The 21,191-nt window shown below is 38.3% G+C and overlaps 1 protein-coding gene across 3 annotated transcripts in view; it reads left to right on the top strand.

Moving 5' to 3' along the window:
• Window positions 1–2: 2 nt before the first annotated feature.
• Window positions 3–21,191, top strand: part of NPAT (nuclear protein, coactivator of histone transcription) — a 23,777-nt gene continuing 2,588 nt past the window's right edge. Inside the window, exons 1-18 of one of the 3 annotated variants that reach the window (XM_077781350.1) lie at window positions 3–139; window positions 3,162–3,280; window positions 4,899–4,959; window positions 6,412–6,484; window positions 6,947–6,990; window positions 7,702–7,932; window positions 8,438–8,522; window positions 9,550–9,682; window positions 10,176–10,267; window positions 10,351–10,438; window positions 12,191–12,287; window positions 12,705–12,836; window positions 13,595–13,746; window positions 14,005–15,274; window positions 16,551–16,666; window positions 16,759–16,867; window positions 17,911–17,968; window positions 20,012–21,173. In XM_077781350.1, the coding sequence (XP_077637476.1) occupies window positions 103–139; window positions 3,162–3,280; window positions 4,899–4,959; window positions 6,412–6,484; window positions 6,947–6,990; window positions 7,702–7,932; window positions 8,438–8,522; window positions 9,550–9,682; window positions 10,176–10,267; window positions 10,351–10,438; window positions 12,191–12,287; window positions 12,705–12,836; window positions 13,595–13,746; window positions 14,005–15,274; window positions 16,551–16,666; window positions 16,759–16,867; window positions 17,911–17,968; window positions 20,012–21,173 (4,059 nt within the window). In that variant the 5' untranslated portion in view covers window positions 3–102. Of the gene's footprint in view, window positions 140–3,161; window positions 3,281–4,898; window positions 4,960–6,411; window positions 6,485–6,946; window positions 6,991–7,701; window positions 7,933–8,437; window positions 8,523–9,549; window positions 9,683–10,175; window positions 10,268–10,350; window positions 10,439–12,190; window positions 12,288–12,704; window positions 12,837–13,594; window positions 15,275–16,550; window positions 16,667–16,758; window positions 16,868–17,910; window positions 17,969–20,011; window positions 21,174–21,191 lie in introns of all 3 variants that reach the window. The other 2 variants (XM_077781349.1, XM_077781348.1) reach the window with 2 other exon arrangements.

The raw sequence follows: 21,191 nt of genomic DNA, 5'->3' as shown, positions 1-21,191 counted from the left end.
CTGGCTGGCGGAGTTTCCGCGCCTTCGCCTGGGTGGCGGGGCGGCCGGCTGCGCCCGCCCGTGCCCCGCTGCGCCCGCCCGTGCCCCGCTGCGCCTCGGGCCATGCTGCTGCCGTCCGACGTGGCCCGGCTGGTGCTGGGTGAGTGAGCCGGGAGGGACGGAGGGATGCCTGGGTGAGGCGCGGAGCACCGGGAGGGCTGTGCCGGGCATTGTCAGCCGCCCGAGGCGCGGCGGGACACGGCCGGCTTCGCCCTTGCCCCTTGGCAACGTCTCTTGGTCCCCCAGGCTGGATTGTCGCTGCCGGCGTTTATACCGGGCGCTGCTGGGCCGGCCCGCCGCCCCCCGGCCCGGCCTGTGCTCGCTGCTGGGGGATTCGGGGCTGAGCGAGCAGGCCGCTCCCCAGCCGTGCCTTGGGCTCGGCTTCTTGGCGAGTCCAGGGAAACGTGGCGGTCTGCGGTGCCCACCTGCACACCGAGAGCTGCTGAGCCGTGCTTCAACAGTTCCTGATTGCAGGAGTCCAAGCGTGACCCGAAATCCCAGGGAGGGCTGCGTTAAGGGTCAGATGGTTTTTCTTTTCGACCGTGTTTCGCTCACTTTTGAGGATGCACTTAAGAGTTCAGACTCGTGATCAGAGTCTATGGAAAGCACTGCGTAAGTGTGTTCAGGACACTGGTAGCAGACAGTGAATCTTTAAAAATGACTTTATGCTTTGGATTATTTGGATTCTGCCAAAGGTGAGAGCAAATTGATGGTAAGGAAAAATATGACTCACATATTTCAGTCCCACATGTACAAAGTACTTATTGGCACAGGTTGCCATGATTTCCTGGCAGCTTGCCCTGTGAGATTCAGTTTTCAGTTTTTTAAAATCCAAAGACATTAAAACTGAAACTCTTCTTAAGTGTTCCCCTAGCACAAGTTATTTTTAAATACTACCTGAACTGTTGCTTGCTACTGTCTTGAGAAAAAGGCTAGTGAGAGATGCAATTTTTTTATTACTGTGAAGTAACAGGATTTTTAGAAACTCCATGGACTGTAAAAGAAAATTTGAATTCATACAAGTGAGATCTCTCATTGCGCTCTTCCAAACAAGATTGGTGAAGTTACAAGTTTCCAGGTAGAAAGCTTTTCTTATGTGCTTACCAGCAACCTGAAGATGTAGCACACAATCTTGGCATCCTGTGTGCTGAGAATGATCCATCCTGTCTTGTGTCTGTTGTGGCACGGAGCATGCATCATGTCTGGAAAACCTCTGAGCAACCTAAAGTTGCAGAACAGGACATTCCTTGTAACCATTTTTATTCTCTAATAGGGATTCCTCTTCTGTGAGACATCTCTGAATTTCAGTGGTAAATAGACTTCCCAGTGCAAGCTCTTCCACCTTTCTCCCCCAAGCCCCCCACAAAATCTTTCTGGTGCTGTGAAAGTTGATGAGTATTTGTTAAAGAAACAAAACTAAAATTATAAGCTGAGCTCACACACAGGATATGCATAAGAACATTTATCTTTTCCTATCTGATAGAGTGAATGTGTACTATGGGTTAGACATTTCTTAAGGTAGAGCAAAATATTGAATAATTTCCATACATTCAAAATCTACGTAGGACACCTTTTGTGCCTTTGATTTTGGTGTCCTATGTCATTATACAGTGTGTGCACAAGCAGTTTGGGCCAGATGCACAGGCATTTTTAGCCTTTGAAATGCTTTATTACCAGGAAACTGGTGTATGTCAAACGTGCCCGTATGCAAACATTCGGTCATCACTTGTGATACTGTAGTAGTAGGTTCAAGAAAGAAAAACGGCAACTTTTTTTGTTAAGTGTTCAGGTAAGGATGATTGTAAGAGCAGTCATACCTGCACAGATCAGAGCTCCTCTGAACCTAATACCCCATCTTCCAGCCTGGACCATAGTGAGATATCATTGTGTTTGTGGAGAAATACACATTCAGCCACTTGTGGCTCGAGATTTTTCTAGGAAAAATGTAATTGAAAAATTAAATAGGATATTCCTTTTCTTTCTGCAGGCACTACTGATGTTTTCTGTCAGGTCAGGCCTGCTTTTACATTGTGATTAAATTCACAGTGGGTATTCCCAGGCTGTGTTTAATTTTCAAGTTTGCCTACTTGTTGAAGACATGAACAAGACTTGCATGATGGAAATACTATTTGTTTTCTTCAGCTGTACTCAGATCTGCTGAAAGATATTTGTTCTCATTTAAACGGCACTTAAAGGGCACATTTTTCTGCAGGTATTCATGAACTGAGGTGGAGCATTTTGGGGGTCCATTGAAATAGATAATGTATATATCCTGCGTTGTACAACTAGGCACATGTTTTATTTTATCCTTAAAACATTCCATGCTAAGCTCTGCTAGGAGCGAGAAGGAAGAAACATTTTCTCTGTGTTTCTTTGTTTTAGAATCCTTCATTCAGATTGGTCTATTTCTATCTTTTAGTGTTTAAGGTGTTTGAAGATTAAAGCAGGGTTAAAATGTTTAATTAAAGCAGAACATATTTGACGAAAAGAAAACTTTGTCAGTACATTTTCTGTGATGGTAACTACTGATTCATAGGGTGTAGAGAGCAAAATTTGCATCTGGTACATCTATCCTAAATGAAAATTTCTGTAAGTGTGTGGGGGGGACCTTTTCTGTTACTAATTTTTGTACAGTGCCAATATTTTTAATATATCTTATCCACTATTGCAGCAGCTGTACAGGTTTTACCTATTTTGAAACAGTACAATGTGTGGAGAATTACTCTTACATAGCAAGGTGTTTCATTAACAAAATATTGTAGATTTCCATTGAAGTATCAAATAGGGTGGTTCAGCCCATATGAGGGTTTGTTTGTCAGCCTTCTGAGCTGAGAACATTTATTTTCTTGTGTGTAAAGATAAACTAAAATTTGTTCATATTGCCTCACTTCCAGTTTTGAGTACTTTGAAAATACAATGTCATTACAATCTATATTTTTTTCTCTTCTGGGTTTTAACTGTTAAATATCTGGTAGGAACGTATGTATTTTCAAAATAATGACACTTCCCTTTTATTACATGGAAATTTTTATCTGATTATTCCAGCACTGTATTCAGATTTGATACCTATTGAGCAGAAATAATGAATGAAATAGCAAAATTTTCCATCTAATTTGTTGCAGGCTATTTGCAACAGGAAAATCTTCAAGCTACCTGCCATCAATTTATTCTGGAAAGTTCAGATTTGAAAGAATATGCAGAGCACTGTACAGAAGATGGTTTTATTCCAGCCTGCTTGCTGGTGAGTTTGTATTTGCAAAGCAGAAACTTACATTGTCTTGCATCCATGGAAAACAATATAGTGGATTTCTCAGTGCAACAATTAATTCTCAAATGCTGCTTAAAATGTTTGATATTTGATTTGTTTAGTGTTTTTTTCATCCTGTGATATTAGCAGTTATTTGGTTTCTAGTATTTATGCTTACTAAGAAAAATGTAAGCGTGAAATATGCAAATTGGTTTCAGAATATTATGCTTAGGCTGCTTTACAGCTTTGAGGTTGATTTATGGAAGGGTGTTGTCACAAGGGTTTTCTTGATTTTAGGGCTACTTCTGTAATTTACAAGATCACTTTCCTATTCTAGGCATGGCAGCCAATAATTTTCCATTTCAGGTGCATTGTAAGTATTTAGGTAAGGCACCTCAGATTTATTTAAGTCTAACAAATTTGATTGACAAAAATTGTGTTCAGCCTCCTCTCTATTTGATATCATCTGCATTGTTCCGGGTGAAAGGCAGGATTTTGGGTGTGCATAAATAGTGTGTAGCCACATCTCTAGATACATGTGTAGAGCTCTAGACCATAATTAGATAGTTTGCATTTTAAACAAATTTACAAAATGGAATTTTTACTATACTTTGTAAATCACAGGATTGAGGTATTGCTGTTTGTCAAACCTTTTGTGTTTATGTGTGTGTTCTGTTCATGTTTTCTGTTTCATTCTTCTAGTATATTAGTTAATTTCATTGTCTGGGACTTTGTCCATAGTATTCATAATTCGTGGAAGTTTTTTCCTAAGGTCCAAGGTGCACCTTCTTGATGCACCTTTTCAAAACAAAGTATTGAATTTATTTTATTTACAAGTGTTCAGTTATCTGCACTTTGGTGGTAGGGGGTTGAGAACCAAGCTATGGCCAGCAAAAATTAGAAAACCTATAAAAATATAGATATAGGTTATCCAGATTAATAAAACTTTTTATAATCATCCTTTTCTCAGTAGAAATGTTCTTCCTATTATTCACCTAAAAGTGATATCATAGTATCTAAGACAAAATTCTTACTGCAACTCAAATACTTGCAATAAAGTGCTATATTTGTCATGTCTTGTAGAGTTCCCACTAGTAAACAAGAGAGGAAGGTACAGAATAGTGGTAACTTTAAAATTTTAATTATCTTTGTGTCACTTAAAATAACAGGACAAGTAAACATGATAAGAAGGTTAATTCTGTGTGACTGTTAAAAATTTTGCTTCAGACAGGTTCCTTCACGTTTCCATCTTAGTGCATGTTGTTTCCCAGCATGATACATAGTCATTAGCCTGTTACTGCTCATCAGTAACAGACAATGATCATCATGCTGTTCATAATCTAATTTTCATGGTTTTATTCAATAATACAAAAAAGATGAGTGAATGTCAGACAGCTCTAACTACCAGTGTTGTGCCTTGAGATACAGTACTTCTCATTTTGGGTATATAAGAGGATTTTGTACCATTGATTGCTCTCTACCAAGTACAGTCCCTTGTACTGAGGGTCAGCATGGTGTAGACTGTTGAAGAGCTCCTTAAATATGATGTGCTACAGCAGAGGAAGTAGAAGTTATTAGTGAAAATTCTAAGATCAGTTGGTTTTTTTTCCAGTCGCTGTGTGGAAAAAACTTGACAACAATTCTTAATGAGTACGTAGCCATGAAAACAAAAGGTAAGCCTTCAGAATGAGGTGTTCTTTTATTTTTATTTATGTATTGTGAACTTGAGGAAGAGGTGTATGGTCTTAGAGTAATCCCCCATTTTAGGCACAGTTTTGAAGGTTAACGTATTACGCAGCCAACAGTCACTACATCTAGTGAGCAAAAGTAATTGATTATCTTAGTTTGCATATGCCAGCATATATTTTTACTTCGAATGTGAGCATTTTTATATCTCAAAAGCATAGAGATATAATGTGCAAAATGTATGGGTTTACGCTTGTGAAATTATACTGTTTATTGTTCATACTATTAATAGGAGGGGGAGGTGCTTATCTCTCTGGTGACCAGCAACAGAATGTGAGAAAAATGAAATGCTGTGTCAGGAGAAATTCAAATTGGATCTTAGGAAAGGGTTCTTCACTGAGAAAGTGGTCAGTCACTGGAACAGGCTACCCAGGGAAGTGGTCATGGCACTGAGCCCTGTCAGAGTTCAAGGAGAATCTGGACAATGCTTTTTGTCACACGGTTTAGAGTTTGGTAGCCCAGTGAGGAGCACGGAGTTGGGCTCAATGATCCCTATGGATCCCTTCTAACCTAAGGTATTCTATGATTCCATGAAATAATCAGAAGGAGTCCTATGGTATGAAATATTTCTTGTCTTATTTTTAAGACTAAAATAGTTTCAGAACTACTTAATATTTTGTATGAATATTATAGGCAGAGCTAGAGCATTTGCTGGTTTTGAAATTAGTTATCAAGCTTCTGAATGTTTCCAAATCTTACAGGCTTTTGATATCTGTTGTATGATCATATTTTAATGGTGCTTGGTATTAAAAATCATACATGGAACATTTCTGAACATTTTTTTCCTTTCACACTAGGTTTGACGGAAATGGTAACTAAGATGCAGATGTACTTCCTTCAAAATGCTTTGTACTTAGCATCTTGAAAAACTTAATAAATTGAATTGTTTACTTATCTTTTCCATCACACTTCTAATGTTTGGTGCTTCAAAAAGACCAAATGTTTTTACCTGTTTGGGTAATATAATGAAATAAACTATTACTTTTAAAGGCCTGTCTGCCAGGTTATGATTTTCAAAGGCACAAAATTGACTTGGGAATATGATTACCATTTCCAGAAGTGAGTTGGGGGGTATTAGCATAGGTTAGGTTAGCATGTGTTTCCTGAGGAGACAACACCATGTGCAAATTCCTGCAAGAATTATAGTAATTAATTCAGTTTCATCAAGGCTTCTAAACCAGAACTGTATCCATGTCAATCAAAATTCTTTAAATTAGGAGTTATGGCTGTCTAATAGAAAATTAAGAAGGCAACTAAACATCTAAAGTTAGATGATGTCTGAAACACTCCATAATAATTATTTTGTTTGTGATTTTACTTTTCTCTCAGCATATATCAGTTTTGGGCATAAATTAGGTTTTTTTTATGGTTCATTTTAGAAACAACAAATGAAGTTCCAGCAATGATGTCATCGCTGTGGAAAAAATTAGACTATACACTTTCTCAGATCAGGTAATGTAGTTTTAATTAAGAAAGTAATATTTCACTCTAAAAGTGAGTCCCTATGTAGACCAACTTCCCTTATCATTGTATGAGAATGGTTAGCTCTCTGTTTCCTTTGAGAGACAGTGAAAAAGATGGGTATGTTAGAGTTAGTAGTTGAGCAGACATTTAAAAATTATAAGGAGGGCATTAGTGTGAGCATGTTGTCTTCCTATAATAAAACAATACACTATGACTCATTTAGAATCTGATACCTTTGTGGTTACTTGATCAAAAATGAAACAGTAAGCTTCACTTGAAGGATCTGTGACGATTGTTGGAAAGAATAAAAAAAGTAACCAATGGATTTTTCTGAAGGAATGTGTGGTTAGGATCAGACTGACATTAACCATGTGGTAGGTAATGTCACACTGTATAGCTGAGTGCTTCCATTATGCTCCATTAATTTTTGTTACTTGCTTTATTTTTTAGGAGCATGCAGAATTCAGATTTCAGATTTTCTTCTAACCAGAGGAGTAAGTAACGGAATCAATTCCATGGAATCAGTAGGTTTTATGTTAAAATTATCTGTTTCAGCAAAAAATAGGGGTGTATGTAATGTATGTCTGCTGTCTTCAGTGTGGTCTGTGGATTGCTGTAATGATCAGGAAAGGAAAATAAGAAAAGATGAGCTTTTTCCTAGGGGCATAAATTCTCTATTATAGCATTTTCTCTGCTGAAAAAACTCCTTTGGAAGTTTACATGGTTAAAAGGTTTAAAAACTACTGCTTCACTCCTGAAATTGCTGACTTAATTTGTGCTTCGTAGATGAACTAAAAACATAGCTGGTCTAATTATAATGCAGTTGGATTTCTGTAGAAGGGGAACATAAAAACATATTGCAGTCTTGTAGCATTTGTCATACATACAAATATATATCCAGCCAAAATACAAAAACATACTTGTTGTATCTAAAGTTGTTTCTTTCATTACAAAAACTGAAAATAAGCTATCAACAAAGAAAAATTGGACTACTTAAAAATAAGTTTTTCTCTGTAGTATTTTTACTACAGAGTATTTTATAAGAAAAGAGAGTGTGAGCTATAGATACTGATTGTTCCCAGATTTGAGATTCATTGGATTGGGTGGTGTTCTGTTGTTTAAATTTTTTAAACAGATTTTGTATGAATATCAGTAATTTTTAGAAATTCCTTTATCATATATTTTCATCTTGTCTTTATTTCCAGTACGTACAAGAAGTGGAATTGTAGAAATGAAAAGGCAGAGAATGCTTCAGCAGTCAGCTACTGCAAACTCAGGACTGTTGTCAGTAGCCCATCAGTCAGGGCAACAGAATTCCTCTTCTGTTGTACCTCCTCAAGTAATTCACAGGCCAACAATAAATCAAAGCATGCCGCAGACAAGACTGACTACACTGCTTGTGAACCAGTCACAAGCTCAAGAAAACAAGATCAACAGTAAGTTGCAAAAAGTTTTAAACCTTATTTTTCTGTGAAAAATCTATGGCTATTGATGGAAGTTTTCTAAAATCAGGGCTAATCATCTTCCACCAAAAAGCTCCAGAAAATTCATGCTTTGTTCCCCAGCTCTCCAGACTGGTTCAGGTGATTAAAAGAAAATAAGTGCCCAAAAGAGAGATGGCTCTTGCATACTTGCTTGCCAATGTGAGTTCAGAAATCAGAAGTGCATTAATTTGTGGTTATTCTGCTCTGTGCTCTCACCCTCACCCAAATAACTTGTTTCATCAGATAGGGATGATCCACATTAAGTGATGTCTATTTCAGGATATGTTTAAAAGGACTGTTCCTTATTTCCATGATAATAACAAATTATTTTGTATGACTTTCCAGAAATTGATTGGAACATAGTAAGCAATGTGTAGATTTTGTAGAGCTTTAGCAGTGTCACTGGAAGTGGTATTGGCTTCATGACTTCTATTTTTGTTTGTTTTTCTATGTAAAGCAGGAGGTCTCATACACATTCAAGTTCCAACGTCACAAGAACGAAAGCTTCATTCAAACTTGCTTTCTCCAGGAAGGCGAAAAGGGTAAACAGGGATTTGGGTTTGATTTCAGGTGTTTTTTTTGTTTGATTGTTTAGAAATTAAACAGTGTTCAGTCATTGAGTGTTTCAAATGTAAGATCTTGGAGAGGGGGCCAGTGTTTGATGTTTCACAAAGGAAAGGGAAATCAAAGAGCTTAAGAGTAGACTGATAAGAGGCTACTCATGCTTCTTTGTGTACACTCTGTTTTTACTCCACTATTAGACATAGGCAAATAACCTTGGAGCTGAAACTTGGTATTTCCTTCTAAAATGTCCTTTTCAATTATAAAAATTCTTAATACTGATACAAATTTGCATTTAACCTTTGTAAAACTATTGAGTAAATTTTGTCAGAAAAGTATTAATATTTGCACTAGAAGTTGTGTGAAAAACTTCTCTTACACTAGTTTTGCATTTTTTATTCTCTGATTCAAATGTCTATTTTTCCCCAAGTCTTTCCTAATCCATCTTGATTTTTCTTGATGCAATTTTATTTTCAGTGCCACTGAAAATAGATGTTTTCAGAAGAACCTACACTGTCTCCTATAAAAACATTAATTTTCCTATTTATCAACTAAATTCTTAACAGAACTTAAGATTTGTTTTCTTCTTTGAAAATAAGTTCTTCTTGAGAAGTCTTTGTTTTCAGTGGTAATGCCCAAATCTGATTGTGAGTTGCAGTTGACTAGTACCAGTCTAACTGGTACCACCAGTTAGAGTACCTGTAGTGGAGGGGCAGTAAATGCTGAATAGTGGGCATGGAAGTCAGTTTGCCATTGTGCCATTTCTCTACAATCTCTAAATACATAACTTCTCTAAAGGCAGACACAATAGATGCATAAGAGATCATAAAACAGGTACCAGCTTTTATTGCATTTTCAATATGTAGTTAATTTTCTGGTGATTAAATTTTTTTTTTTTTTTTTTTTTTTGTGCTGAAAAGGAAGAGAAGCACTTGATTTACTCACCATTAGGTCTACTGTTTGCAATTTTCTCATAAACTACATCATAAATTTCTTGGTATGTTTCAGTGAATCTCAGAAGAGGAAAAGTATTGCGACATCTGGACCTCTTTCAGCAACTAGAAGTTCTCAAGACTCTGAAGAAGCAGTAGTAGAAAAAGAAAGTGAACCCCTAGAAGAGTTAATTGATGGTAACTTCCCAGTGAGTATATGCCTACAGAAGGTATTTAGACTTAAGAAACAAAGTCAAACTCAAGAGAACTTGTCTTAAACATGTTGTTCTTCCTGGTTTTTACAGAAATTACCTTTAGAAGATAAATGAATTGGTTTGTATTTGAACTAGCTCTTGTGTATACTAAATTCATAAAGTTGACATGGCTATGTAGAGTTTTGTTTTTCTTGGTTTATTTGCTTTGCTAAGATACCTGTAGGCTGTCAGAACACAGTAATTCCTTAGAGAATGGAAACCAGAAGGCACAATAAGCCTCACTGTACTTTAGGAGAGTAGAAGTACATGAATGTTTTACATTGATTTTCATAGCAATGTAATGCAGTCACAGATGACTCTCTGTTATAAAAGTCTTCTCTCTTTGAATTGATTCTTTAATTATTTTTTACCGGTTAGTCAGAAATTCTTGCTCCTTTTCTAGTGATGTTAAAAATAGAAACCTGACCACTTCAAAACTGTTTTCCAGCAACTGGTTATTGAAAATGCCAGAGAAAAAATATTGAGCAACAAATCTCTTCAGGAGAAGCTCGCTGAAAACATTAACAAAATCCTGGGGAGGTAATAAAAGGAACTTCTGAACTTCATATGTTTTCTTATTTGATTTATTTTTGAGTTTTGAACTAATGACATACATGTTGCAGTGATGGCAGTGTTGCTCAGGCCCCTAAACAGACAGACAGTGGTCCCACAGAACAGGAGACTTCAATTGATGAAATCCTTGGACTTCAGGTAGGTGTAGATTGCCCTGTTGACATTGTTTTTAGGTTCAGGCATGTGAGAATAATCAGTTATGGGAACTATGCTGAACCTCTGACATCTGAAGATATTCTCTCCTCTTCCTATCCTTTCTTTTTTGTTTCTGTTTGCCAGCACAGCTGAGCCTCCCTGATGCTCCCCTCTGTGCAGGGGCAGCTCTGCAGCTTCCCTTGCAGAGGTGTGAACTGCTGGGCAGGTTTGAGGAGCTGAGCTGGCAGGACACTGGTGTTCTGCAGGAGCTCATTTTGTGCGAGTTTAGCATTCTGAATTAATTCCCAGTGCCTGTCCAAGGCAGCATAAGCATGCTGCAGGGTCGATGCCAAGGCAGTGGGGTTGTTTCTGGCAGTAATTAGCTGGTAACCCTACACTCAGAGTGGATTTAAGAACTCTGTCCCAGGCACCAACTGCCTGCTTCTCACTCAATGTTTTGTACCAGTAATTGGCTACCAGTTTCTGACTGGGGATCTAATCAATAGCCTTAGAGAAGAAAAAATAATTTAAAATACCTTGCTGTCTCTAAATATGTTTAATCTGATCTGATTTTTGATTTGCTTCAAGATATGTATGGATCATTTAGTGTAGCAAGAGAAATTATTTTTGGAGCCTAAATAATGGTGCTTTTTCTTCAAATTTAGTATTTTCTTGCTTTTGGAGGAAATGTGTGTTCAGCTTCTGCAAACGAAACATAATTATAGTGTTCTCCCTTCATTTTTCTGTAAGTCTTAAGCTGGAAATCACAGAATTAAAAAGGATTTTAATGAGGGAAATTTCACAGCCCTCATGAGAAAGACAGGAGAGTAGAGGCAGTTCCCTGTTTATGAAGTAGAGGTGTCTGGTTTATAAATGCTGTTCTTCTGTTGCTTGGCAATTTTAGGTCAGTTGTCAAAATACAGAGCTAAAAAGCTGTATTCCATTCTTCTGTGCAGAAATAAAGCAGCTTCATGGTTTGGTTGGAGTTCCTGATACAAAATCAAGGATATAACATGAAATATCCACCCTTAAGGGTGGAGATACATATCAAAAAAGGTGGAGAGATATATCAAAGGTTGGAGAGTGCGTAAAGGGTCTCCAGAAAGGCAGGAGAAACTTTATATTTTATCACTTGAGTATGTTCTGGATACTCATTTTATTCTTGGGCTTCCACAGAACAGAATCAGGAACCTTAGAGCACTGTCCCATGTAGCTGTGCTTTCCAAAGTGCTTTCCAAAAAGAAGTAGTTGGAGGTTATACCACAGAACATGAAATGGGTATATGGAATAAAATTTCCATTTACTTAATGTTGGCTTCTAGATATATAATATAATGAAACCTAAGAAATTAGCATTAATTTGGGTTTTTTTTTTTACCAGTGGTTTGCTTGGTACAGGCTCACAGCATCCATACCACGTGAATAAGTTTCCAGTGCAGCCTGAGATTTAGTCTTCCTTTTTGGTTAGTGCTGGCCATTATGTGGAGAATACTCCAGTACACACGTGGTGGGGTGATGTCTGACAGACACCTTTGGGTTTTGGAGAACCTTATTTCTTAAGCTTCAATCACTAAGATTTTTAACAGACATTAAATTTGTGGCAGAAACATTCTCAGCATTAGTCTTCACGTTTCTGTGCTGAGCAGAAGTAATAGAACTAAAAAAAATCTGAAAAGAAAACAAATCGTGTTTGTTTTTCTTTTTAAGTTATTGAAGTAACTGTCTTAACAGTTCTGTATATCATGTCTTTCTTCAGGGTGAAATTCATATGTCAGAAGAGGCTATCCAGGACATTCTGGAACAGACAGAATCAGATCCAGCTTTCCAGGCTCTGTTTGACTGGTTTGATTACGGTAGGCTACGTTGTACTCAGGTGTACTGTTACTGTAAAGCATCCTGAATGATGAGCTTCCCCAGCATTGCTTGACAAAACAAAGGAATTCAGCAGGCCTCTTGCAAGAGAAATTACATTGGTATGCCTTTATACAGAATTAGATTCTTAGATACATTTATACACAGCTATAAAATACGGCATTTTTCTGTGGCTGATATTCTGGGTTTGTGCTGGCTCAGTTTTATTGCTGTTACTTTAGACACTCCAGCTCTGAAGGATGATAGTTTATACTTGTTTGCTGTTGTAAAATTTTCTGGTGTATCCTCACATGAACCATAAAGAGATCTTTACACTTTGATTAATTTAAAAGATAGTGATGACATGTATGTGGAAAATTACATATTTAACCATTCTTCATGCTTTATTTTGAAAATAGGAAAGAGCAAAGTAAACAAGAACCTACCTGCTGGTATTTCTGGTCGGAATGGAGTAGAAAATGAAATCCTGGTGGCTGAGGATAGCCTGGAAACATTTGGAAGTTCTTTAGGAACAGAAGAAACTAACAGATGTATGGGGTTTTTTTCTCTTAAGATTTCTCTGTTAACTTTTCATTATGAAAATATTTTCAGACAATTTGCACATTTCAGAATTTTCTTTTTTCAGGGATAATGTCCATGTGGACGTTTACATTGCGTGAGCATACATATACATCTGGCCTGTTACAAAGTTTCAGTCTATTACATTTAAAAGTAGTCCCATCGGTGTACTTAAAAGTTGTACTTGATATGCTCCTTAATGCAAGCAGACTATCAATGAATGGGTACTTTGCAGTATCCATTGTGGAACACAGAAACAGATTATTTTACATATAACCATATTAATCTTCTTTCTCTATTCTATAATGTATCTGTTAATTAATACAGAAAAAAGAGTCTTACTCTGGCCAAAGGGGATGTTAGTCTGTCTCCACCATTCTTAACGATAGTCCATGAGTAGCAGGTATTTAGTTAAAGTATACGAGAAGTAGAGCCAAGAGGCTTTTATCATGAGATGGTTTTTGTGCTTCTGGAAATCCGATGTAGTGACCTGAGATATTTACATGTTATCTGTGTACTTAGTAGTAATGTACAAACTGATTTTTCAGATTATCTAGTGTGTGTATGTATTTTACATATATTCCACTCAACTTGAACGTAAGGATGAGTAAGATTATTCCTACTTAGTTTCATGGGAAATAGTTTTCCATTGAACTGATAGTTATTTCTAAAACACTCTAAAAAGGATCATCTATTCTAATAATTATTGAACTGGTTTATTCTTTTACAGGTGATAATTCTGGAGAACCACTATCATGTAAAGGCTTTCAGTTAGAAGAAGCATCATGTGCCTTGAAGACCAGCATTAATGATGATATGGCTAAGAAAAATCCAGCCAGTGAACATCTGCATGGAAACTGTAGACCAAGGAAGCAGACTGAAGTACTTACAGCCATTACCCCTGAACATATTAGAGAGCTTGAAATTGCCTTTGACTCGGTGTCTGATTTGACTGAACCTAACAAGAGACAGAGTTCTGATAGCAAAAGTAATGAACACTGTGCAGACACTTATGTTACAAAAGAGTCATCTACATTAATTTCTGAAAGTGAGAGTGCTATGGAAATTGAAAAAGGACCACCAAGTGATAGTTCTCAAAGTAGTCCTAATTTAGAATATGTTCATTCTGCTACTCCACAGATTCCTTTGATATCAGTGGCAGAGGATACTACAGCTGGTGAAAACAGAACTGATTCCAGAAGTAAATGTCAATTTTCACCAGACACATCGCTGTCTGAAAAAAGACTTCCTGGAAGCCCTTCTGATGGGAACCCTGGCCACAGTGTACTACTGAAGAAAAACAGCTCATCCATTTCTAGCCCATTGACAGATGCAGGAAAAGAACAGACTGTAACCAGTGATTCAGCTGCCTTGCCTGGTGTTTCACAGGAGAACTCCAGCTACCCCTCTAACCATCAGGACCAGAGCACACAGGCAGACTGTGCTGTGGGATCTGCAGTGGACATCACAGATCTTGACAAAACAGAGTTGCAGCTTGAAGCTGTTGATACTTCTAACAAAACTTACTCAAATGATCAGCATACACTTGATAAGCCTTGTAAGAAAGATTTTAACCTCCCTTCAGAACTGCCAAACACAAAGGGTCCACAAGGAGAGATGCAAGAACCTTCATCTTCTACAAAAGTAGACACTGATAATTTATATTTCTCATCTGGTGATAATGCATGTACAAACATTTCTGTAGTATCCACTGAAAACAATCTTACTACCTCTGAAATATGCCACTCACCACTCCCTGAAACTGCATCCTCAGCAGAGGAGTCAGGTACTGAGGCCAAAAGTATAAGCAGTAGTCAACCAATGGATGTTGATCCTTCTAATATAATGTCCCTCAAGATCATCATCAGTGATGATCCATTTATTTCATCAGACACAGAGTTAAATAATGCTGTTTCCAGCATCACAGGAGAAAATTTGCCTACTATAATATTGTCATCTCCAGCCAAATCTCCAACCAAAACTGCAGGCTTGCCCAAATGTCTTACTTCAGAAGACACAGAAAAAAGTGTGGATTCAGCTCTGGCAGAGCAGAATCTTCTTGTGCTTAGGCCCAAGGATCCTGTGGTCACCTCGGTTAACACTCAGAATGAAGACTGCACTGGTTTTTCAGTTGCAAGTTCAACTCATCTTTCCAATGAAGGGGGATTTATACAGTTGATGCCAGCCACAAGCACAGCTTTTGGGAATTCAAGCAACCTTTACATAGCCACATGTATGACTGATCCAGCAACCTTGGGTGCAGCTGTAACACCATCAAATGTAGTTGTATTGCCTGGCAGTTCTATGCCCCTGGCTTCCCAAGCTCCAGCTGTACAACAGTTGCGGACTCCTCCCAGATCCAGCAGTACATTTCCAACAAACCAGACTGTCTCCCCAAACTTCCCACAGGGTAATCTCATTATTAGAAAAGTACTGAAAATATGGTGTTTGTACAGTGGTTTTGTTATTTTTGTTTTTCTCCTAAGTGCTTTAAAAGTAAACAATTTTTTAACTTCTCTGTCTGCCACTTGAAACTATCCAGGAGTTACTTTTTTTTTAGTATATTAGTTGCTAGTAGAAATTAAATAAAACTACGAGAAGTCATTGATCGTGCTGCTTTGAATTAAAAAAAAAAGCCTCATATTTCAGAAGCTTAACTGATACAATTTCAGCAGCATTAGATGTAGGAATCATGTTTTGGTTTACATTGGAAAGAATTCCATTACTTTGGCTAAATAAAACAGGTTTTTATTTTGATAAGATTACTGTTATAAAATAAATGCTCTATGTTATAGGTATCCATATTTTGTGTAGATAACTGGGTAGATGTAGCTAGTCCTTCCCAAATAATTTCCTTGGTTTTGTTTCAAATTTCAAACAGTCTGTGTTAAAAGTACATTTAAGTAAATATGAAAGTATAACATTATTTCTTTCCATGATTTAAAATTTGTACAAGTGTCTTTATTACTACAGCAATAAAAATTTTGAGTGCTTTTGGAAATGAAAAAAACAGCTATAAATCAGCTGTAATCACCACATTTCTATTTCTTTCAAAAACTAAGAACTTTCTTGCAGTTACCTTTGAATTTCTGTGTGTAGTCATTTAATTGAGGTCTGAGGCCAGTGCAGTCAGAGACCAGGTTGTGCAAGGTACACACAAGGTATATGCAAGGTCTTAGGGTGACAGCCTTTTCTGCCATTAGGATTTTTTTATGCAACTCTTCAGTGTTTTTTTCGTAGAGAAAGGAACAGTTTCCTTTCACTTATGAAAATATTCTTCCACTTTTCAAATAATGTGCTAGAATAGTTTCCGTATTTTATAATTACGATATATCTGACAGCTAAATAAGATATTTAATGTTACTTTTACTGGTTTTTATAAATGACTTTAAATTAAAGCTTAAACGTTAAGATAGGTTTATCATACTTTATTTTGAGCTACCTCTTACAAAGGAAAACAGACTTTAACTAAAGAATTCCTTATAAATGAAAGATAAAGCTGGTGCTTACCCTGTTTTCTAGTAGTGAACTATAGCAAAGGGCAGTGAAGTTTTTCTAAAAATCCAGAGCTTTTCTTGCCACAGGTTTTGACCATGCATAATTTTAAGAAATCTTGTTTTGAAGCTTTTCTTTTCACTGAAGTACCTTTAGTTTCTGTACAATCTTAACACTTTGGTATTTTTTAGGTTCTGCCATTATAATTGCATCTCCAGTGCAGCCAGTTTTGCAAGGAATGGTGGGAATGATACCTCTCTCTGTCGTAGGACAGAATGGAAATACATTCTCAGCACCTGCCTGCCAGGTAGCACATCACAAATAAAGCTATTCGGGATAAAGCTGGAGTGATAAGAAGTGCTTTGGTAAATTGTAATAGAATATTTTGATTCTTTCAAGGTTCTTCACATGCCTGTGGCTAATCCAGTGTGCAACGGAAGTGTCCCAAAGCTTCCCATCCCTCCCAAATCACAGAAGATTCCTGGAGCAAGAAACAAGAATAATGCAGGTGCCTGCCTTGCATTCTTGAGAGGGGCAGAAAAAAAGCAGAGGGTTCTAAGGACAAGTCAGTTCTAAGTAAAAAAAGTTTTATAAATGTCTCTGCTTCTATTCCTGGCGACTGCTGGACTGTCTTGAGAGTGGTCTGTGCTTGCAGTTAGACACTTGTTTGCTCAGTTTACAAAGAACATCCAGCATACAACATGATTCCAGTTTTTGCATCAAGCTTATTTCCAAAATGTAATGTTTTGAGGCTCTCATGCAGTTTTAAACGTTTACTTTTCTTTATGTTTCTGGTTATTTTTCATCTTGTTGGTTTTAAGTAGTTTACTGCTGTCATTGGAACTGAGCCACATAGTAATGAAGATACTGGAAGAGTCATCAGTTCTAAAAATGTAGGAAAAATATTTATTAGAAGTGTTGCATGTTTATATAAAAAATGCACTCTACTGTCTGTTTTCCTTTTGCCCTTTCAGGCATATGCTTCTGTATACTCTTTTCATTGAGCCCTTGCTGCTTTAAATAGTTAATTGTAATGAGACTGGAGTCATGTTCCTTTCTCAGTGTTGGAAAGGGGTAGAGAAAAATAATTGAAAATAGAAACATTGAGTTATAAGGACAACTTGTGCTTTAGCCTATATACCTTTGTAAAAAAGAGTAGGTTTGCACATAAAAATGAAAATAGAATGAATTTTCAAATCAAGATAAAAGCTAGGATTGTATAGTAGCTTGCATTCTGGTTTGCTGATGGATAGCTGAGAGTTCCCTGTGTTAATTTCCTTCTACCTGGAAATCACCACTGTTCATTTTTAAGTTTAGGATAGTTTGTTTTGTCTTGCCAGAGCTGTGTAAAGTGTAGATAGCAAGCTTCTTCTTTGTTCTTAGTTGGGGACCTTTGCTAGTCTACTAATTAGTAAAGTTTAAAGTTACAAAATACTGTGGAGTTTGTTGCTGGGCTTTTCTTTATTGGTTCTCTGTCAGGTGAAATGTCATTGTACTAAAACTGTGAAATTATTTACCTGTCATTCATTAATATTTCATCTGTTGTTCCAGGAAAACTGGTACCAAGTGTAGCTGAGCCTTTGAACCATGCAAATCCTCGAACACAGAGGTCAGTAGTGCTAGGTATTGAAACTTGCTTGCTTTTTCCTGTCATGAATTTCTTCATCCAGTATTGGTGAAGAGAGCAGCTTTTTTTGGTAGTGGCATAAGCAGTACCCCCTTTCCTGCTGCCTGTCTGCTAGGAGTATCAATACAGATGTGTGCTGGGACTGGTGCAGCCTCTGCTAGAATTGTCTTGTTCCAGTTCCTGTGTTAATTTTGTATGGCTTTGTCTTCATTGTCTCATGTCTCAGTTGTCAAATATTGTTTGAGCAGAGTCTAAGCTACAAGAATTTCCTGATATATTTACTGTGAGATTTAAATTACTAAAACCTTTGCTTTTTTCTTTTCATATGAGTGGTACCCATGGTTTTGTAGTGTAGTCTCATTGTCTTTACCATTCTCTGACCAAGATCCAGTAGAGTTTATCAGATTGGGTTCTTCATCTGTATTTCAGCTGTGTAGATTATAACTCTGCTTGGTCATTTAAAAAATGAGAGCTGAATGCAAAGATGGCGAGGACAACAGAATGCTAACTTCATGTTGATGAACATATCTAAATTTCTAATTGGGGTAGGCATTAGTTTTCTGTTGGCAAATGAGAGAAGGAAGCAAGGCTGCAGTAGGAACTCTCCTTACCATTAACGGACTTCTGAAAGAAAAGGATGTTGGAATGAGCGGTAGAGTTTAGGAGGAGATCAGAAGTTCAATTTAAATGTAAAAAGTGAAATTATCTTTTTTTGGAAAACTAGCACATACTTTAAAAAAAACTACCTATTTAGAACTCACTTAAAATGTTGGAAAAGTGGAGATAAAACAGGAATATTAAAGTCAACTTATTAAAAAATCCCAACCATATATCAAGTTATACTATATACATGCATGCAAAAAGTACTGATTTTTTTAAAAAACACAGAAGCAAGATCTTGGATAATACCACTTTAGTAATTCAGAATTGATCTCTAGATATATGTTTTGCATAGCAAAGAGAGAAAAATCTTTCCTGCAGAGAGGTGTAATTTCTTATTTCCACTTTTACCCTCTGTCTCATCTCAAATTTCATGGAAAGAAAACAAACTGCTACCACTCAGACCTTTTCTACCATTTCAAAGGTACCAAAGTTAGCATCCAAAAAACTTGACTTTTCCTCATAGAAATCATAGATATTTATGTGCAGGGAGAGAGCCTTACAGGCATAGATGAGTGATGGTGAAGCTCCCCTTGGAAATGCAGCACAAGCCAGGCAGAGGGCAGAGACAGAACAGTGTATGAGCTGACAGAGCAGAAGCATTTTTCTTTCCACAGTGCTGTGGTGGCTTTTTCACGTGAATGGGGCTGGCTGTCAGGTGGAGACCACACCCCAGGGAGTTTGGATGTTGTTGTCCAGATGCCCACTGTTGTCTTGCTCAATGTCCCACCATGCACAGCAAGCGCATAGGGAAGAGTACAAAGACATGTGATTACATTGTCCAATATATTCTGGCAGCCTCTTAGGAATTCCAGCTCTAAGGATTCCAGAGCCGTAAGTAGTATTCTGGGATGGACTGTCCTGTCATGAATGTACTCAGTTTCTTTTGAAGTCAAGTAAGCTACCAGCATCCACAAATATCCCAAGGTAAAAAACTTCCCAGGTTTAGTTACATGCAGTGTTCAGACCTCCGTGTTGTGTTTTGAACCTAATACCAGTGTTATTTCATGCCCTTAGTTTTTCTACTGGAACATACAGCACATAGTGTCCTTTTTGTGGGCTTTCCTCACAGAGCTCTATTGCATTTCCCCTCAGTGTTCTCTCTTTCCAGGCTGAGGAGCCCCAGTCTACCTAATTGTTCAGAGTACAGACTTTTTTTCATACTTTTTTTTCATACCAAGAAAGCCTTCTCTGAGCTTTCTGCAGTTGTCATTCCTTACTCTTGGTCTTTACGTGTTGATAAAATACTTGTATTTAGGATGGAGAGAGGTTTTTGGAGGGATGGGTGGGGACTTCCAGTCAGCTGAAATTAACTTGCCTAGTAAGAATAAACATGTCAGTGAAATGTTTTCATCTCATTTTCAGGGCTGGAAATTTGGACAAGCTTACCAGTGCAGAACCAGGAAGGAAAGTGGAAGAGAACTTACCTGTTGCACCAGCAGAGAACATAAGCTCAAATTCAAGACAGAGTGAGAGTCACAGGAGAGTGCTTTGTTTTGATAACGTCCTACCCACTCCAGGAGGAAGCACCCAAATTCAGGCTCCTAAGAGTTCATTGCAGAAAGAAAGAAATGAAAGCCCTTTACTTGCTGTTGACTCTGCATCCTCCTCTGCTAAGGCACAGGTACCAAAGAGAGACAAAGACAAAACATTGCCCAGAATTCTGTGTAGGCCAGAAGTCAGTAGCAACAGAGGCACATCTGCAAAGGAGCCACAGCCCGAGCGGAAGGTGGCAACTGCAGGGCTTTCATTAGATCCCTTCCACAAGACAACAGCAAACAAAGAGAATGAGCTCCGAAGGGACACTGATGAAAAGCAGAAGAGCCAGGACACTGCCAAACTCTCAAACGGCCAACAAAGCGTTGGCTTATGGAATGAGAAGACAGTTGCTTCAGTACAAGAGCTGAACAAAAAGCAGGGGTCGCTGTCAAATGGGGCTGGCAGCGGCAAATCATCGGTGTCTGTTCCTTTGTCCTCGAAGGAGCCGAAGCGAGAACCCGCTAAAGCTTCTGGCCAGGGCCTCGGCCTGTCCAGCCCATTCGGTAAACAGTGCGTGGAGATGCTGCAGGACATCCAGTGGCAAAGCCCTGCTGGAAAGACGGTTGAGAACGGAGAGCTGCCGGTGCCCCGGACGCCGTCGGGAGTTGGGGACAGGCACACGGATGACACCACCGACAGCGTCCGCACCCCGACCTGCCGGCGCTTCGCCGAGGACAGCGCCACGACCCGCATCATGGTGCCCCCCGCCACGCCCGACCTGCCCGCCTGCAGCCCGGCCAGCGAGACGGGCAGCGAGAACAGCGTCAGCATGGCCGCGCACACCCTCATGATCCTGTCGCGGGCGGCCATCGCAAGGACTAGCGCTGCAACCCCCCTCAAGGACAACACCCAGCAGTTCAGGGCTTTGAGGAGCACCGTAAAGAAAAGGAAACTGGAGGACTTAAATGAGGGGGAGAGAAATTCTCGTTCTGCGAGTAGAAAGGACCTTCAGAGCTCTCCAACACCATCCAAAAAAAAGAAAATCAAGGCAAGTATAAACATCTGC

This window comes from Lonchura striata, chromosome 2 (assembly GCF_046129695.1).
Source record: "Lonchura striata isolate bLonStr1 chromosome 2, bLonStr1.mat, whole genome shotgun sequence".
Lineage (NCBI taxonomy): Eukaryota > Metazoa > Chordata > Aves > Passeriformes > Estrildidae > Lonchura > Lonchura striata.
Note: the sequence above shows the minus strand (reverse complement) of the source record. Positions and strands in the feature narration are given on the sequence as shown.